This window comes from Clytia hemisphaerica, unplaced genomic scaffold (assembly GCF_902728285.1).
Source record: "Clytia hemisphaerica strain Z4C2 unplaced genomic scaffold, Clytia hemisphaerica genome assembly, whole genome shotgun sequence".
Lineage (NCBI taxonomy): Eukaryota > Metazoa > Cnidaria > Hydrozoa > Leptothecata > Clytiidae > Clytia > Clytia hemisphaerica.
In genome coordinates, this window is record NW_027103573.1 from 623,741 (window position 1) to 642,660 (window position 18,920).

The following is an 18,920-nucleotide window of genomic DNA, read 5'->3' on the forward strand; positions in this document are numbered from 1 at the left end:
TCTAAGAAGAATTCACCTGTATAAAAGAACGCTATCAGAATAGACAGAATTACTTATTCATTCGCGTTCGTTAGTAAATAAAATATAAAGTCAGGTTGAGTCGAGAGGGAGAAAATTTCAGTCAAAACATTTGGCTTCAACGACTTGTTGGTTTAGAATCATGTATTTGATGTATGTGTTTTTCTGCTGCTACTTACTGGTAGCATTGCAAAGAGCTCAGGAAATCAAGAACTGTCAGATAAATTCATTTTATGATGATATTGATGAAGACCACGAGAACAAGGAAATGAAATTGACGGTCGATGTTTACGACTGTTCAAACACACTTATTCCGGCTAAAGAGACATGTACCCTATTAAAGAAAGATTGGATTTTGAATAAAGGTGAAGCAGTTGATTTGAACTTCTCTCTGTATGATTATAAAACTGAGGTGAAGTTTTTTGGTCGAACACTTTGTGTTGGGCATCGGGATTACAATTTGAATGATACTGAAGCTGGAGTACACATTGGCCCGGGCTCTTATACTTGTTCCCATAAATGCATGGATATGCTTGACACATCAGATGGCAAAAGTGATGTCCCTCAGAATGTAGATGGGGTTTTATGGGCTGGCTATGAAAGAATGAAGAAGTGTGGCGGTGAAGGTGGTTGTGTTTGGGCGGATAGCAAATATTTGAAGTTTGTGAATACAAAGACTAGTGGTTCAAAAGGATTAAAGAAATGCGAGAGAATGGAAGGCAGTGACGATGAAATCTTAGCTCAGAGCATCACTGTCAATGTGCTTAACTGCCAAAATTCAATTATACCTCGAAAAGAGACATGCGATGATGAGCCGATCAAAAGAAATCTTTACCTACCAAAAGGTAAAATGGTAAATTTGAATTATGACATTTATGGTTATGATGTACAAGCTTACTTTCGTGGGCGGAAACTTTGTGTAGGGTGGCGGGCGTATCATGCGAATGAAACAACGTACAGATGCAGAAGAGATTGTGAGGATATGTTCGAGAAAACTGATGGAGAAGGTTGGGATGACGAGGATGGTGCTGTATGGGCAAGCTATGAAAGAATGAAGAAATGCAAAGATTCTGGTTGTATTGGCTCAGGAAGCAAATATTTGAAATTTGTCAATGTTACTAACCCACCTCCTCGAAACCATGCCTATGCAATGAAATCGAATACAGGTTTCATTACTTTGCTGTTTCTCTCTGGGTTGATGATGAAACTGGTTCATGGCTGAAAACACTCGATGTTATTCAAATCTGGCTAAGACGGAGGATCTTGCAATCGTAGTTTGAACTTAAAAGTGTAATTTATTCCATTCGCTTCATTGTGCACTCTATTTAGCTATCAAAAGGAAACCATTTTCAGGAAATTGTTTGTTTTAAAGAGAACAAAATTAATTTTTGGGGAACTTATTTTTGCAAGTGGAAAGTTTATTAGCATTTGTGTTTCTATTTTTTTTCCAGGGACAATTATTGAAAATACACAACCACCTGTTTGTTTATAATGGTACTTCTAATTTTTGGCAATGTTTTTTTTTCAATTTCATAACCTCATATTTCTTTTGTAGTGTTTTAATTATTTTACGATAGGATTAATGCTATTCGTACTAGGGGGGGGGGTTCTATTTCGTGGGGGAAACTAATGTCAATAGCTTCTGAAATAATAAAGTTTTGGACATCAAAACCTTCCGTAAATTCTAAAATTTTATTATAAAAAAACAAAATCATTTTTACACCTAAAAATTTGCACACCTTGAGCATGATCATCGCTGACAGTAAAGTGTATGCCCCAAATTGTAATTGTTTGAACATATAGGCTTGATTAAACTTTTTAAAATCAGTGAACCTTTTTCTAAAGGCTTTGGATCAAAGGCAAAGATCTGACAGGGTGTCTACGGATTTTTTTTCGGGATTTTCAAGGTTTTCAAGGTTTTTTTGGTCATTTTTAAGTGGTTTTTCAAGGTTTTTTGGCAAAAACTTTGGCACTTTTCAAGGTTTTTTGATACTCAGTTGACATGGCTCTTTACAGGAATTTTGTTTTTTTCAGAATAGAGGACAGCAAATAAAATTTATTCGCTTTTGGTGCCCGGGGAATTACTTCCACAGTTAAATTCCTATCTCCCTCTCGAGAACAATACTACAAAGAGAAATACTCCAGCTCCCTAGTCTTCCAACTTTAGAAATAAAGAATTAGAAGCAAAATCAATTGTTTACAGCGACCGAGGAGGCGCAACCAGGGTTTGCGCCGACGAGAGAAAATTTTGATTTTGACTCTTTCAAATGGCTAAAAAACGTCTTGTTTTTGATTTTGTTTTTTACAAAAATCAATTTCCAAAAGAGTTGTTTTAAGGAATCTTCGAAATTGTATTGATGAACGGCCATTATTCCAAGACGCCCTGAAGCGATTTGAAAATTGGGGAACAGTCGATTTCTTAGGGCTCATGCAAACATAAAATTAGTGACAAAAACTCAGCTAATGATAAAAGAATATGTTGCATTCGTTGCAACAGAATCACACCAGAAACAGGGAAATATGGAATTCTCTAAATGTTATAAAGGTTTAGCGCCGCAGCGGATTTTTTTTCCGTCAACGAACGAAGACCTACGCTAGCGGCCGAATACCTTTAAAACTTTAATGTGCGGTTTTCCAGCGGCCGAAGACCTACGCTAACGGCCGAAGACCTACAAATTTAATGTGCGATCAGTTTTCAGCGGCCGAAGACCTACACAAACGGCCGAAGACCTGCAAAACTTAGAAATTTGAGAATCTAAATCTGAGCCAGCGGACGAATAGCTTTCTTTGCCGCATGAAAGTTTTTCGCACCAAACTACCATTCAAGCAATAAATTTTTAATATTTCGTGAAATAAATTCTTTTCGTGATAAGTCACATGAAAACATAATGGTACTCGGTAGCACATTTCCTACGAAATTCACCTAGAATCTCAGCATATGCTTGTGATGGAGTCATACCAGATTCAAATAGCTTTTTGATATAATTTTGCGTTTCCTAAGAAATCAATTTAAAGCTTAAAGCATGAAGAGAATTCACGGGGTGATTGTGTTTATGCTCTATATCTATGGTACATCTAAATGGAGTTGGTTGTTCATTAGAATCACTTTTAAGTATCTTAACCGACATCTGCGAAAGGGACAAAAAGTATTCCTGAATCTTTTGGTTGGTTTCTTCTCCAATATTGACTTGACATCTCTTGTCTTTTCGTACCTTGTGTCGTGGTAGCATCTATAAAACACTCGCTCCGAATAGATACTCTTCTCAGTGTTCTTTTTTCGGGTCCTAATTTTCAAGGTTTCACCCGTGTATTTTGAGTAGGTTTCAATAACATTTTTGAGATCTGTGCTGAAAGATATATCACATTTTATCTCAATATCAGTTTCATGATTTTCATCACAAGAAAATGTAACAATTTCGTACTTTGATTCGATTTCCTCAAAAATATCAGCAATCAAATCACTCTCCATGTTTACAAGAGTACCATTATGTTTTCATGTGACTTATCACGAAAAGAATTTATTTCTCGAAATATTAAAAATTTATTGCTTGAACGGCAGTTTGGTGCGAAAAACTTTCATGCGGCAAAGAAAGGTATTCGTCCGCTGGCTCAGATTTAGATTCTCAAATTTCTAAGTTTTGCAGGTCTTCGGCCGTTTGTGTAGGTCTTCGGCCGCTGAAAACTGATCGCACATTAAATTTGTAGGTCTTAGGCGGTTTTTTACTTATTCTTACTTTTCGAATGACTGGATTGCTTTTCAAGGTTTTTAACGATTTTTCAAGGTTTTCAAGGTTTTTCCCAGAAAATTGATAGTTTTCAAGGTTTTCAAGGTTGGGTGGTTCATTTTCAAGGTTTTCAAGGTTTTCAAGGTTTTCAAGGTCCCGACACCCTGTCTGTTGTGTTCAAAGTTTTATTCAAAAAGACCAAAAAGATCAGAACACCAAATCCGCTAGTTCTGTCCCGCACCTTGAAGCCTGGTATGAATAGGGTTATACATCTTCAGGTTTTGTTTGTTTGTTGTAATCAATTATAAATGAAAATCAAAAAATATATACTCTTGTACGGTATTTCGTATTTTTTCTACTCTACTAGCCTTTCGAATTTTGAATCCACCCAGGGGGTACAAAGGCAGGGTACTAACCCATAGCCGGGTGGTGGTGTCTATTTTTGCATTTCAAAAAAGTTAGTACCCGGTACGTGGGTGTGTGTATTTTTCACTCTTCTAGCAAGTACAGGGTACTATTTGGGTACTTTTTCACAGAGTTTTGCTCCTTTTTCAATAAAAAAAGTTAGTGGGGTTGTCTAGCATAATTTAAGGGAAAAAAATAAGATCCAGCTGAAACTTTCTCCAGACCTTCTCTATAGGATGGTTATGCCTCAGGAAAAAATCCCCTAAAATCCCACTGGTGGAACATTCTTTTTTTGGAACATTTCTTTTTTCCCCAGGCAAAACCCTAAGGGCAATTCATTTTAAGACATTATCAAGTATACCATTCGAAAGCTCTCGAAAAACTATATAGAAGACTTTTAAACGGGTATAGCCGATTTCATTACCTAACTCAAGATAATTCACGAAGAAGATGCTATATATGGTCAATTTTAGACCAAACTGTGGCGAAAAGTGGAACTTGCACATGAAATATCTCGAGTTAGGTAAGGAAATCGGCTATAACCGTTTAAAAGTCTTCTATATAGTTTTTCAAGAGCTTTCAAATGGTATACTCGATAATGTCTAAAAATGAGTTTGAAATTTTCAAAAGATTTCGCCCTTAGGATTTTGCCTGGGGAAAATAGAAATTGCCCAAAAAAGGGATGTTCCACCAGTGGGATTTTAGGGGATTTTTTCCTGAGGTATAAGCATCCTATAGAGAAGGTCTGGAGAAAGTTTCAGCTAGATCATTTTTTTTTCCTACAAATTTTTTGACTTTTGTGAAGACAAAACTTCCGAAATGGTCAAGAAGCGTGTTATTAAAATCAAAGAACAAAAGCCTCTGACTTAATCAATGATAGTTTGTTTGAATTATCTGTCCATTTCAGTCAGAAAAACTAACATAGTACCCTCTCTTTTGGTTAGATTATGTAAAATATAAGATTTTAGGGGGTGGTGTCTCTATTTTTTACAGCAAAAATGAAGTAGTACCCGGTACTAAATATGGGTGGGTGGTACTAAAAAGAAATTGAGTGAAAAATCAAGTTAGTACCCTATGGGTTAGTACCCTGCCTCTATACCCCCCCCCTGATCCACCTTCTATATCATCGGAGGAGGTTTGGTTTTTCTTCTTCACATATCAAAGAATACACCCCGGGGGTACTAGATTTGCGAGATGACGAGTTCAGTGGCGTTCAGTGGAAAATTTCTCTGGAGGGGCCAAAGTCAATTTTTTTTAAATGACCCCCCGCCCCAATTTTCCGAAGTGGCGCCCCACCCGCCACCAGTATCAAAACTTTTACTAATTCATTTGCCTAGGCATAATGAGGAAGGGAATATTTAGTGGATAAGAGTATATATCTTTGATGAATTGAAAAGGGATAAACACCATAAACACCCCACCATGGTTGGAGCCGACTAGAAAATTTTTGAAAATCGACTGCCAAGATACCTTAAATCACTAAATAAAAATAGACAAATTTGACACTTGCTAGAGTGAAAAGAAACTTAAAGAAACAATGTGTAATACGAGCGAAACGAGCGAAAAACTTGATGTTTTATAATTTCAATATTGTTGTCAGCAAATTGGTCTTGGGGCGCGATTTTCATTTAATAATGCTATATTGTACGCAAAAAAAACTCGTAAATTAGCTAGATTGGAAAGAAGTTACCAATTAACTTTATTGCGAGCGAAAAAATTGCAAGCATTTTAAAGTTAAATCAGTCCTGGGCCGCAGTTAAAGGCGCATAAAGTATGATTTTTAAGATTGAGGCGTTTAAAAAAATCTCTTTTGGCGCCCCTTGCTCTTCGGTACCCCTTCAAAAAAGCTCCGCTGGGGGGCCATGCCCCCCGGCCCCCCTGCCACAACGCCACTGAGTCGGGTATGTCCGAGCCAAAGTTCGAAAATCAACGCTAGAATGACTGAATTTCAAAAACTCTTTCAACCTTTGTTATTTCCACAAAATTTCAGCCAGATTTTTCAGATTTTACAGTATGTGGGGGGGGGGGTTCAAGGGGTACTGAATACCGAAATACCGGCAATTTTTTCCCGAAATACCGAAATACCGGACACAATTAACTCCAAATACCGTCACTGAAAATTTCCAAATTTCATTTTGGGCCTAGGTTTGAGGAAAGGTATTTTAACTGCAAGAATTGCTGATGCAATAAGGAATAAGGGATACCCTGTTGAAAACTTCATTTTCAACTGTTATTAGCTCAGTATATCAGACGAACGATCTAATTTCCAAGTGCAAATAACATAGAAGAAGTGAAGTTTGACAAAGTGTAACCATGGTTTGTGCTGAATAAACTTTTAATGGCTGAGCACATTGAGTTCAAATCCGAAGGCTATGGAGGAATCTTCCATTGAGTTAAGAAAAAGTGAAGCCTTGATATTTGCACCGCTATTGGGATAACGGATTCAACCTAGTTTATGGTACACTCTCGTTAAATTTTATTTTGATTTGATTCCATCTTGCGTTAAAACGTAGAGTACAATACTATGATTTCCGTTACTCTTGGGTATCTTAATGGCGTTAATCTTCTAACAAAAGGACTGACGTTGCAATTACAAGTGAAAGTAAGACGGCAAAATTATTGGCAATTTCGAAAAGTCGTATTTGACGGAAGTTTTTAATGCCATCATAATGAGCATGAAATTCTGACCGTATTCTTCAAAAAACATGTCCCTTCAGACATACTGGGGAATACAACTAGAAAGCTCGTAACCTGTTCATTCCAGTGCAGACATCAATCGTATTAAAACTGACAGGAAATTCAGATAATATAAGTAAGTAAGTAAGTTTGCGACCGCATTCGAGGGCGACCCGAAGGCTCCCTTTTCTTTAACTGCCTACCCAAAGGTATGGGAGGGCGCCACTCCCTTCCCTGGATTTCTCCACTTACCCTTTATCCATCTCTTTAACTGAGCATCAGGCAGAGAGGCATCAAGTACCATTTTGGGAATCTTTGGTATGATCCGGTATGATCCGGCTGGGGATCGAACCCACAACCTTGCGCACCGTAGCTGGATACTCTACCTTCATGTTACGGCCGCAGATATAAGAAGCACAAGGTGGGACGAACTAACATTACTCAAAAACAAACAAAGAGAAACAAAGACCTTGTTCACCGGCAAGGTGGGGGTAAGTGTCCCATATACTGACTGGAATATTGAAGTTTTCAAATTTATCTTCAATTTAAAAGATTTTTGTATGCGAGATAAGTTATTCGTACTAGTGTTAACATGGTTTGGGATTAAAGGCTCCAAGGTTTATTGAAAATATTTCGAAAAAGCCCGCGCCCCTTATATCTCCAAGCTAAATCTAATCAGCCATAATTAAAACGGGAAACAGCAACTTAAATGACATATATTCATGCCAGAACCAGGAGGAATTTCAAATGTGAAATGTTATTTATGATGTTTATGACATAAAATCACAAACTAGAAGCGTTTGTAAACAAAAAATAAAACATTTGCTGTCTTCAAGCATAACGAATACACTTTGAATGTAAACGATTTTGAATTCCGAATTCCAGGCATAAACGTTTTAACTGTAATTACCACAATACCTGTTACCAAGATTATTTTGGTAGAAGGTTTTAAAGAGTAGTGGAGCCTCTTCAATATGTGGAGATTTTCTGTTTTAGTATTTCTGGTCTATTGTCTTTTGGCATCAAACTTGACTAATGGAGAGGTAAAAAATGGTAAAAAAGAGCCAGTCGACCCTGGAACTCCTTCAGTTCAAGGTGAGAGTGTTTTCTATTGCGTTTATAAAATATATAGATCTATCAAGAAAAACACAACTATTTCATTATTTTTAGTACTCCGATAAGCTTTCTATTTCAGGTTGGAATGAAATAGTAAAAAATAGCCACTATTATTTTAACCTGGAGATCCATGCTATGATTTCTTTATCTATATACTGATGACGAAATGAATACCTTATCGGGGAAAACTTCGTGCGCGGGGAAAAGTCACGAAATTTTGGACAAGTGACGAATATTTTCCCCGACGAAAAATTTCCCCAGCCTTAATGCGTTTATCAACTACCAGCAAGTGACGAATTTTTCCCCGACGAATATTTTCCCCCGATGAAAATTTTCCCCGACGAAGTTTTCCCCGATAAGGTATTCAGATGAAATACGAAGACGGGTTCTCCTGTCTACTATTATCTTTGTCTTATTTCTCAAAATGGGCTCTTCCAGAAAAAATTTGAATATAGGGGAGGGGGTGAAGGATATAACATTTATTGAAAATTTACCCCCCTGGACATTGTGACTTTCAACCCCCCGGACAGCAAGTGTAACCTCCCGGACAAGCATCAGTTGACCCCTGAACATTCAAAATTTCCCTCAAACAGAGCAAAAAGTTACCCAAAAACAGGAGCAAGTTGTCCCCCCCCCCGGACAAGGCAAATTTTGTAGATTTTTCACTACCCCCCGGACACTATATCCTCCACCCCCATGTACGGATATTTTCTGAAGGAGCCCAATAGAAGAGATTTCTCCAAAGATTAGTTCTTAAAGATAGAGTATTCGACACTTGGGATTGTCCGAAATTTGAATTGTCCGCTAAAAGACCTTTCTATAAATGACGTCATTACATCACTTGTCTCGTTTTCAAACAATTTCCATGGTAATTATGTCCCTCTAAGATAGTAAATGATTTTTTTAAAAGTAGTTTTAATAAAATCCACTAGGAGTTAATCACCATGGCAATAATTTCGAAACGAGGCAAGTGATGTTAGTGACATAATTTATGAAAAGGTCTATTGATGATTTCATTATTCCATTTGCATATTCAGCAAGCATCAATATCATCAACGATGTCAAAAATTCCAAAATCGTCGAAGATGCATCAAAAGAAATGAAGGATTCTGGTGTTCTTCAAGAAACCAAGGAAAGTAAAAAAGCCAAAGAAGATCTCAAAGAGGCCAAAGAAGAGCTAGCCAAAACTTTCGAAGCAGAGAAAAAGGAGTTCACTTTAAAAGAAGGGACACAGATTGCTAATGCTATTGCAACAGGCATTTCCAAAGGACTTGGCAACCTTGTCAAAGGGTTTAAGACCAAATCACCATATTACTTCTTCTCAGGTTAGTTTGTTAAAGGGATTATATATGGTTTTTGATATTTGACTTAGAGATACCATTTAAATTTAGAGAGACGCCTAAATTTTTTGATCCATTTAGTTAGTCATTTAGTTAGTCATTTATTTAGTTCCAAAGCTGAGATATTTGACTTTGAAATCTCTAAGAATGAGTCTTTGCATAGTCTTTACGTTGAATTTCTATTATTTTCAAGTAAAAATTTGAAAATTCAAAGTCGAATATTTCAGCTTTGGAAAACAATTGGGTTAAAAACTTTAGAGGTGTCTCAAAAGGTACCTCTAAGCTAAATATAAAAAACTCATCTGATAATCCCTTTAAAAGAATAAAGAAGAATACATCAGCCCGTGTCATATACCCGGTAGGACCCCACACTCTATTGGAAAATACCTTACAATTTTATCCTCGCTGGACTACTCACTCATCCCTATTTAAAGTTAAATGGAAAAAATTATACTCTAGAACAATCCCCCAGTGAATTTTTTTCAGGTTAGGATCAAAAGTATTTCGGGATTTTGATATCATTTTCATTCATATTGTGCGGATAGCCTAAAATTTGAATCAGTCACTAGGATAAATCTGATGGTTAAGTTGTAACTGAATAAATATTCCAAGGCAAACTTAAAATCCGTAAATATACAAAATCTGCGGAGTGCCGAAAACGCTATATTACCAGAGCCGTGTGTCTTAGCCTTGTAAATACGGGCTTGATTAACTAGGCTAATTTTCGGAAAGGGTTTCGTCCAAAAAGCATACCTCAAAGGCTTAATGGATAAAAGTATTGTAAGAGCTTGGTAAAAATATGCAATTCCTTATGAAAGTTGATCGGAGAGGTTTTAAAGAGAAAACACTGTTTAAAAAAATTATCGCTGTTGATTTTTGTAGAAGAAATTAAAGTCTATTCACGATAAGTGTGCACTCTTTTTTCTTTTACCTATAACTTTTGAAGGAATTCTTCAATGCTCATAAATTTGGTATCGTTGGAGAGATATTTGTGAGTGGAACAATTTAAAATCAAAAGGTCTTTAAAAACATTCTAAAAATGAAGATGAAAATGAAGAAGAAAAAAATGAAGATCTTATAGAAAAGTGCTATAACTATCATTTTCACTGAAGCGAATCCTTGATTATCGAACGTCATCACTGTGAAAAAATATCTAAAAAATAATCATTCAGTCAAAAGATGTCAAACAAAGTTATAAGCTGATTGACGTCTAAAACCCCTGTTTTCTGCTGTTTTCTGCTGTTTTTTTTGGGTCAATCACTTATTAACTTTGTATCATAACTTTATATTGAATAAATATTTCAGTGAAATTTCTTCACAGTGATGACCTCCTAAGATGAAAGAATCTCTCCACTGAAAATGAAACTTATAGCACTTTTCTACAAGATCTTCATTTTTTTCTTCTTTATTTTCATCAAATTTATAAAGATTGAAGAATTCCTTCAAAAGTTATAGGTAAAAGAAAAAAGAGTAGACACTTATCGTGAACAGACTTTAGTGTGTCCCGTTGTAGCCGTCTACTTAATAGCGACCTTAAGCATCTAGGACGGCGACTTTGGAAGAGGATTGAACAAAAAGAAAGCCCTTTGGGATTGATATCTGGATCGCAGCTAAGTTCTATTCTTTTCATGTCAATTTTCTCATGAGAATTGTTAATTTTAATTGGTAATTAATGGACGTTTTCAAATCTGAAGACAACTTGAAAGTTCTGTTTTGACGTCGTCTTCAGGACGAAGACTGTAAGGGAAGAGTACAATAGTTTTAAATTATATGAATCCCTCGAGAGTTATATCGTTATTTTTTACAAAAACTTTCCTGTATTTCAAATTAGTTTATGTGATATTAAATCTATATAAAATCGGATAATATTTGCCATTTGATTTTAAAGATTTACTTCACGTCCTCATTCAAGTCGCCGTCCTAGATGCTTAAGGTCGCTAATATATTTTGAAGAGTCGAGGGACATAATTAATTTTTAACAGCTCATCTAGACTTAAAAAACTAGTAAATGATAGTAATTATCACAGTCATTAGTAAGGTCGTTAGTTACAGCAACGATGTAAAAATAATAGATAACCAACTACCTCTAGAAGGCACTTCTCCCAAGAGAACAACCATTGTTTTCCTATTGTAATGAGCACTCCTTTAGATAGCTCTGTGTGCAGTGCGTGTTATGCTTTTAGCTAGATTTTGACACACATTTTGACATCCACTGAATTGATAGAAAATTTGAATTGTTATTTACTGCAAATTTTGAAATTTTTTCAAAAGATAAAGGTACCAATCTTTAGACAAATTGACTACGGATCGGCCTGATACCACTTAATCTTCATCTGGATAAATAAACGCTCATAAAATGATGTTATCTGAAAAATATATGTGTGATTTGAAGTGCGATATCTCACGAATGAAAATAGCCTGGGAATCCAAGCTCATAATTTTAGAAAAAACAAAAAATACCTCACCTCACAAAGTTCTAAAATTATAGAGCTTGGTGCAGGTAGATTAGTCTGACACAGAATGTTATAAACATTCTTTTTTGATCGAATGAAAATCTTTTTTGATCGAATGAATACCTTAATAGATATACACGCACCTCTGCAAAAACTCACCAATAAGCAAATTAAAAAGGGAGCTAAATCTTGGATAACTAAAGGCATTAAAACCTCTATTGCTAAACGAGATCAACTCTTAAAGGCTTACACGCGAGAGAAGGACAACACTATTAAACACCAACTCCACATCAGATATAAATTCTACAGAAATCAAATTGTTAAGCTCTGTAGAAGAAGTAAGAATAACCATTATAAAAAGTACTTTCAAACAAATATAAAGAACAGTAAAAATATCTGGAAAGGCGTATACGAATTGATCGAAAGTAAAAAATGCCGTAGTAGCACAACAATATCTCTAAATATTGACGGACAAGTACATCTGATCCTAAAGTAACAAGCGAGGAATTGAATAAATATTTTACTTCAATAGCCGATAAAATACGTCAAACTATAAATGTTAATAATGAGGAAGCGAACTTTCATCAAACTCTTGTAAATTCACCAATAAATTCTCTGTTTTTTCGAGGAGATACAAGCTGAGGAAATCGTAAAAATTATCAATGCTCTTAAACCTAAGGCAAATGGACCATTCAGCATTCCACCAAAAAATCTTAAAATCGGTTCTTGGTGAGGTAGCTCAACTCCTTGCTAAAATTTTTCAATTTATCAATACAGACAGGCAAGTTCATAAACAACTCTTAAAGTAGCAAAAGTAATACCCGTGTATAAAAATAAAGGTTCCCCTACGATCCTAACACTTTAGACCAATTTCGCTCCTCTCTAATATTGATAAAATTTTTGAAAAATTAATTAAATTCAGAGTTGTAAATTTTCTTAACATTAACAACAGCATTTTCAAAAACCAATTTGGATTCCGTAACAAACACTCTACTTCTCACGCATTAATAAATCTAACAGAAAAAATTCGGTCAAATATTGACAAAGGGTTGTATTCTTGCGGGGTATTCATTGATCTTCAAAAAGCTTTCGATACAGTAGATCATGAAATTCTTCTATCAAAACTTCATCACTATGGCATACGTGGCGTTGCGAACCTCTGGTTTCGATCTTACCTGACTGAGAGGAAACAATATGTTTCAATTTCTGGGCATGATTCCTCAAAACGATCTATCAGACACGGAGTCCCCCAGGGCTCTGTCCTAGGGCCTCTACTTTTTCTAATATATATAAATGACATTCCTGAAGCCATTCTGAATAGTGAAACAAACCTCTTTGCTGACGACACCTGTCTTCTCTCTTCCGATTCGAATCTAAATTCACTTGAGACGAAAGTGAATTCTGACTTAATCAGACTCTCCTCTTGGCTTCGTGCCAACAAAATCTCTCTTAATACTACAAAAACTGAAGTTATCCTGTTTAGAAGTAAAAATAAACCTGTACCATATACAATGAATCTCAATCTTGATGGGCATGTCTTGAAATTTTCGAAATGTGTCAAATATCTTGGTCTTTTTCTCGATGAATGTTCTAGCGTGGAATTTCCATTTTGATCATTTATCCGCAAAACTTAGAAGGTCAAATGGCATTTTTATCCAAACTGCGTCACTTTGTTCCACAGACCATTCTTAAAACTTTATACTATGCTATTTTTCACTCTCATTTGTCATACGCAATAATCGTATGGGGGCAAAGTCTCACTCAAAACTCTAGAATAGGCAAACTTCAAAAAAGATGCGTGCGCATCTTGACTTTTTCAGATTTTAATGCAGAATCTGCTCCTCTTTTCATTAACCTGGATATTCCAACTTTGCCACATACTGTAACAAAGTTCAATATCCGACTCGTACATCAAACTCTCACTAATCTTTCTCCTGAAGCTGTTACGAACATTTTAAACTTCAAAACTCTGTCTCATAATTATCTTACTAGAAATAACGAACTGAAACTTTTGGAGCGCCCAAAAGCCAAAACATTAAACTATGGATTGAAATCGATTAAGTACCAATCTCTTTTAAACTGGAACCAGCTAATATTACATACTAAAATCGATCTACAACCATTATCTGGATATATGATCAAAAAAAAGATAAGCGAGTTCCTTCAAAATTGACCTCTTGCATACCAGAAAAATGAAAGTCCATATAGATATAAAATACTCTAATTTGATTTATTAAAACAAAAGATTACTTATATAACTATATTTTTTTTTGTCGATAGTTACGTTGAGTTTTTTTTTTTTTACTTTGTTATTTGGAATATTGAAATATTGTTACTCTAATAGTTATATCAACCCCACAGAAAAAAAATCTGCGTCCAGGTAGCCATTCCATATGATTAGACGGAAACGTCTATTGGATGGACTCCTGGCCTGCATCCCCTCCCCTAATTTATACAAACTTAAATATGTAAATTTTTGATGATATGCAGGCGAATAAATAAGTTTTGAATTTGAATTTGAATTTGAATTTGAACCCTTTGTTGACAGACTTTCTGAACTTTGGAAACCCAGGCAAACACACATAATCAACTTACCATAAAAACTCTTTCACAAGCTCTAAAGACTTTCAAAACTACTAAAAACCACATCAAAACATCAGCCACATGTATAAAGACTTCCAGCCAACAGCCATTTTGTTTTGAAATGAGTCTATGTTTTCATTTTCATTTGTTTTCCTTTTTTCTGCAGAGTCAGCTTTTTCCATAAATTATGCGTGCGCATCGAAAATATCAAAATGCGCGCGAAAGTACTGCTAAGTAATACGCCAAAAGCTGGCCAATCAGGCCGAACCTGCATTGCAGGGAAAAATCTCCCTGCAGGCGAGTTACCTGCACCAAGCGTTAAACCAGCAGCAAAAATATCATAAACTAGACTGTGAAAAAAGTTTAACGCTTGGATTCCCAGGCTAGAATGAAAAGTGCATGAAGGTTGCCTGATACAAAATAAACAGATGAATGTTTATAGACCAACAATATCTAATTAAAAAATACACTTTTTCTAACCCAAATTTTGGAAAAATATACATCATGTGATCGATTCTGTCCAATAGAAGGTTGCAAATGAAGCGAGTTTTTATTTAATTGCACTTTTTACGATGCAAAAATGTCATTAATATTTTTACAACCGTAACACGGATGTTTTTTGAGAATCAAGGCAAGTTGGTTATCTATTATTTTTACATCGTTGCATGAACCCAGTCTCGCAACCAAATCTCAAGCAAGCAGCCTGTTCCTAACTGACATAAATTTCACCCACAAAACTATATGTGCAGGTTCAACAGAGAAATATCTTAAAGCTTCGGAGTATGCATATCATACCCTGTACATTCTGCCATTTCTTAGAAAAATGGCTGATCGTGGGTGAAAATGACGTCACACAGAATCGGTCTTTAATAGAGAAAAGAAGCAGTGTTCCCTGTAATTTCTAATCAAGTTTTCGAACCCTCTAAATACATGTTTTTTTATACAGATACCTTTATAAGGAACTTGAGGCTGAAAATGGTCCGAAAAATAAGGAATTGTTAAGGAACTGCTCAGGCTGAGAATAAGAAAACAAGTTAAGGAACAGAAAGTTTAACTTGAACATGCACACATTTACCTAGGCCTAAACAAAAAGATGACAAAATATTGATGAAGCAACATTTAATAAACGTCTTTTCTGAATACTGGAGTCCATTGTTATACTTATACGTAAGTCACATACTTAGCAAATCCAATCTTAGCAGCTTAGTAAATAAAGAACTGGATAAGGAACTTTGAAGCTGAAATGCTCTAGAAAAATAAGGAACCCCAGGCTCGGAGCCAAGTTGAGGTTCCTTATAAAAAAACGTGTACAGAGAAATTAACAAGAAAATTTACATACTTTTTCGCTTTTTCTTAGGATTGCTGAATATTCTGACATCAGTGACCACTGTTATGGGACCATATGGAGCTCTTGCTGGACCCATTCTGACCATCATTTCCACAGTGCTGGATATCTTTGGTAAACCTGCCGAAGAAGGACAAGAAGGAATGATCAAAAGGTTAGAATGTGTATCTAGGACAATCAGATATACTTTGAGCGTGTACAAATGTTTGCAAATACAAAGTTTCGTGAGGCCGAAAAAAATCGCCAAATCTATGACGTAAATTTTCACGAATTCAAGGAAAAATCTATTCTGCGAGCATAAGCTCGCACCCCGGGGACTGCTCGTAAGGGTGCCTTTTTGGGACCTCAAAGTCCATGTAAGGGTTAGAAAAACTTGAAAATTAAATTCCAGTCCCACTTAGGGTCGGAAAAATAGGAAAATTTTAACTTTTTGCTACTTGAAAGATTAAAATTTGGTCAAATTAGTCCCAATAAGGGTCGTAAAAATCACAAAATTGTCCTATTTTTTCTCCTTTTTAGTCCCGCTAAGGGTCTGAGAGTCGAAAGTCAGGCGGCACATATCCGTCAGTTCGCAATCCTAGTACCCCTCCCCAGAGGCTCGCACTGTCACTACACGAACAAAGTCATAAAAATGAAACACGATAAACATGACTTGGAGGGACAAATTGGATCAAAACTTTTGTATTTTAACTTATGAGGCTTTTACAGGCTAGAGGGCCATTAATCTTATACTTCGTTTCAAAGTTAGAAGTTTTACAGAATTTCTATTTTCCTAATAATTTGTCATCATTTTTCGTCAAAATTTGCTGCTCAGAATTGAATGCTAAATTGTAACCATCTAAAATGTAGATTATTGGAAGAGATGTCAATCAAAGATCTTCAAGCAGAAGCTCGTGGTATGGAAATGTACTATTCACTACTTCAAGGACAAGTCAGATTGTTGAGTGAGCAAAAAAACTTCAAAGACGATAAGAAAAAAGATGTGTCAGTTGGCGAAATTTCTCTTGAAGAAATCCACGTTTTAACATACAACAATTTCCGTGTTTTTGGACGAATCGAGGATAAAATCAAATCAACTTGTTTTATAACTGAAGATCCGACGAGCACAGCTGACGTGAAAGGAAGAGTTGACGTTAAAGTCAAACAATGTATGGGCCTCTTAAAACTTTATTGTGAGTTGTCGTTGGGAAGACAAATGTTGTTGGCTCAATTGAGTTCATTGGCCCGTAAAAAGAAACTATGGGTGAGAAAATCTATTTTCTCAATAAATTCTTGATATGTGTAAGTTATTCAGCCAACGGGAACACTCGAAAAAAGCCGGAATTGGACCACTATCTGTCATCAAAAATAGAAACACGATGGTCAAAGCCCGGCTTTTTTCGGGTGTTTTCCGTTAGAAAATATGACGTTATCTTGACAAAATACGGTCAGGAAAAAACACTTAAGAATGAGACGATCAAAGACAACCTCGTTCCCAGTGTATAAATAGCGCTTTAATGCTGAATAGATGATACACGTTTTTTTATAAGAACAAACTATATAAAAACATAAGGCTTCAATGGCAAGAATGTTAAGAACAAGTTAAGAACATCTTTAGGCTTTGCCGACTCGAAAACACCATATTTCTTAGGAAAATGGGTAAAAATGGTCACAAAATGGTCACAAAATGGTTCTTCTTACACGTTAAGAACATTTTTAGGCTTAAAACCCAAAAAGTTAAGAACATCCAAAGGCTTCAAAAATTTTGGATGTTCTTATAAAAAAACGTGTAGTGCCAGATAATTCTCTGACGTCTATCAGTAAATTAAATGAGGCCCAATATACATGTAGAGGGCGTTGGATCGAAAACCAAATTTAATGAGCACACCACAAAAACGTACATGTTCTTTTCTTATAAGCATACAAAAATTCGAAAACAGGCTCGGAGATGCTTAGGTCGAGGGCTTGACAAAGGTGAAAAGTTTTCAGTGCTTATATCCCAAGCCAAATTTTAGGCAAATCTATAAAAACCCAGCCAAAACACCCAAAATCTGAAAAATACATTTTTCGTAGGCTCAGGTAATGCTTAGTATATGCTTAAATTGTTGCCATATCTGAGCCTAGATTTGCTTATAAGTGCAATGCTAAAAAACATATACATTATTTAGTGGCTTTGTAATCAGACGAAAAAATCGACTCCCACGGTGCATTTCCTTGGAAATTTTCGTCCTTTGTAAGGTAAAAAAGGTCAGAAATTCCAAAGATTTGCCAATTTCAACTTTTTTTCACTTTCTACACACTTTGTATATGTGCACTTTCTCTCATTTCAATCCTTACAGTGACACTTTAGGAAGCCTAAAAACGCGCCCCAAGGTCCGCAGCTACTTAGAAGCGATGGCCAAGTGGTCAAAGGCGTCAGCGTCTTACACCAGGGGCTCGCGTTTCGAATCCCAGCTCCTTCCAATGTTCTGTTCAGTTCATAGATAGCCGAGCCGGCTGGCCATTGAACCCACTACTGTCGGTTACCTTAAGTGCCCCACGGTCGATTTTCATAAGAGAACCATTTCTAGATGACAGTGATTCATGATACCATTGGTACTTATCTTTTCTTTAGGTGCTATCAGAGAGCCTCTTGAATTTGGTTGCAGAATCACAAAAACTAGACCAAAAAGTTTTGAAGTTTTTAACAAAACCTTTGGAGAATCCAGCAGCGCGATACACCATTTATAAATTATATACTCATCAACCTATCTTTCTTTAGGTGCTATCAGAGAGCCTCTTGAATTTGGTTGCAGAATCACAAAAACTAGACCAAAAAGTTTTGAAGTTTTTAACAAAACCTTTGGAGAATCCAGCAGCACGATACACCATCTATAAATTATATACTCATCAACCTATCTTTCTTTAGGTGCTATCAGAGAGCCTCTTGAATTTGGTTGCAGAATCACAAAAACTAGACCAAAAAGTTTTGAAGTTTTTAACAAAACCATTGGAGAACCCAGCAGCACGATACACCATCTATAAATTATATACTCATCAACCTATCTTTCTTTAGGTGCTATCAGAGAGCCTCTTGAATTTGGTTGCAGAATCACAAAAACTTGACCAAAAGGTTTTGAAGTTTTTAACAAAACCATTAGAGAATCCAGCAAAACGATACACCATCTATAAATTATATACTCATCAACCTATCTTTCTTTAGGTGTTATCAGAGAGCCTCTTGAATTTGGTTGCAGAATCACAAAAACTTGACCAAAAGGTTTTGAAGTTTTTAACAAAA

The 18,920-nt window shown here is 35.9% G+C and overlaps 1 protein-coding gene across 1 annotated transcript; it reads left to right on the forward strand.

Annotated features, from left to right (window-relative positions):
* Positions 1-7,681: 7,681 nt before the first annotated feature.
* On the forward strand, positions 7,682-18,533 carry LOC136801158 (toxin CrTX-A-like). The gene is made up of 5 exons (XM_067057785.1): positions 7,682-7,919; positions 8,978-9,265; positions 15,674-15,815; positions 16,511-16,904; positions 18,255-18,533. The coding sequence occupies exons 1-5, from the start codon at positions 7,799-7,801 to the stop codon at positions 18,399-18,401; spliced, it is 1,092 nt and encodes a 363-aa protein (XP_066913886.1). The 5' UTR covers positions 7,682-7,798; the 3' UTR covers positions 18,402-18,533.
* Positions 18,534-18,920: the final 387 nt, after the last annotated feature.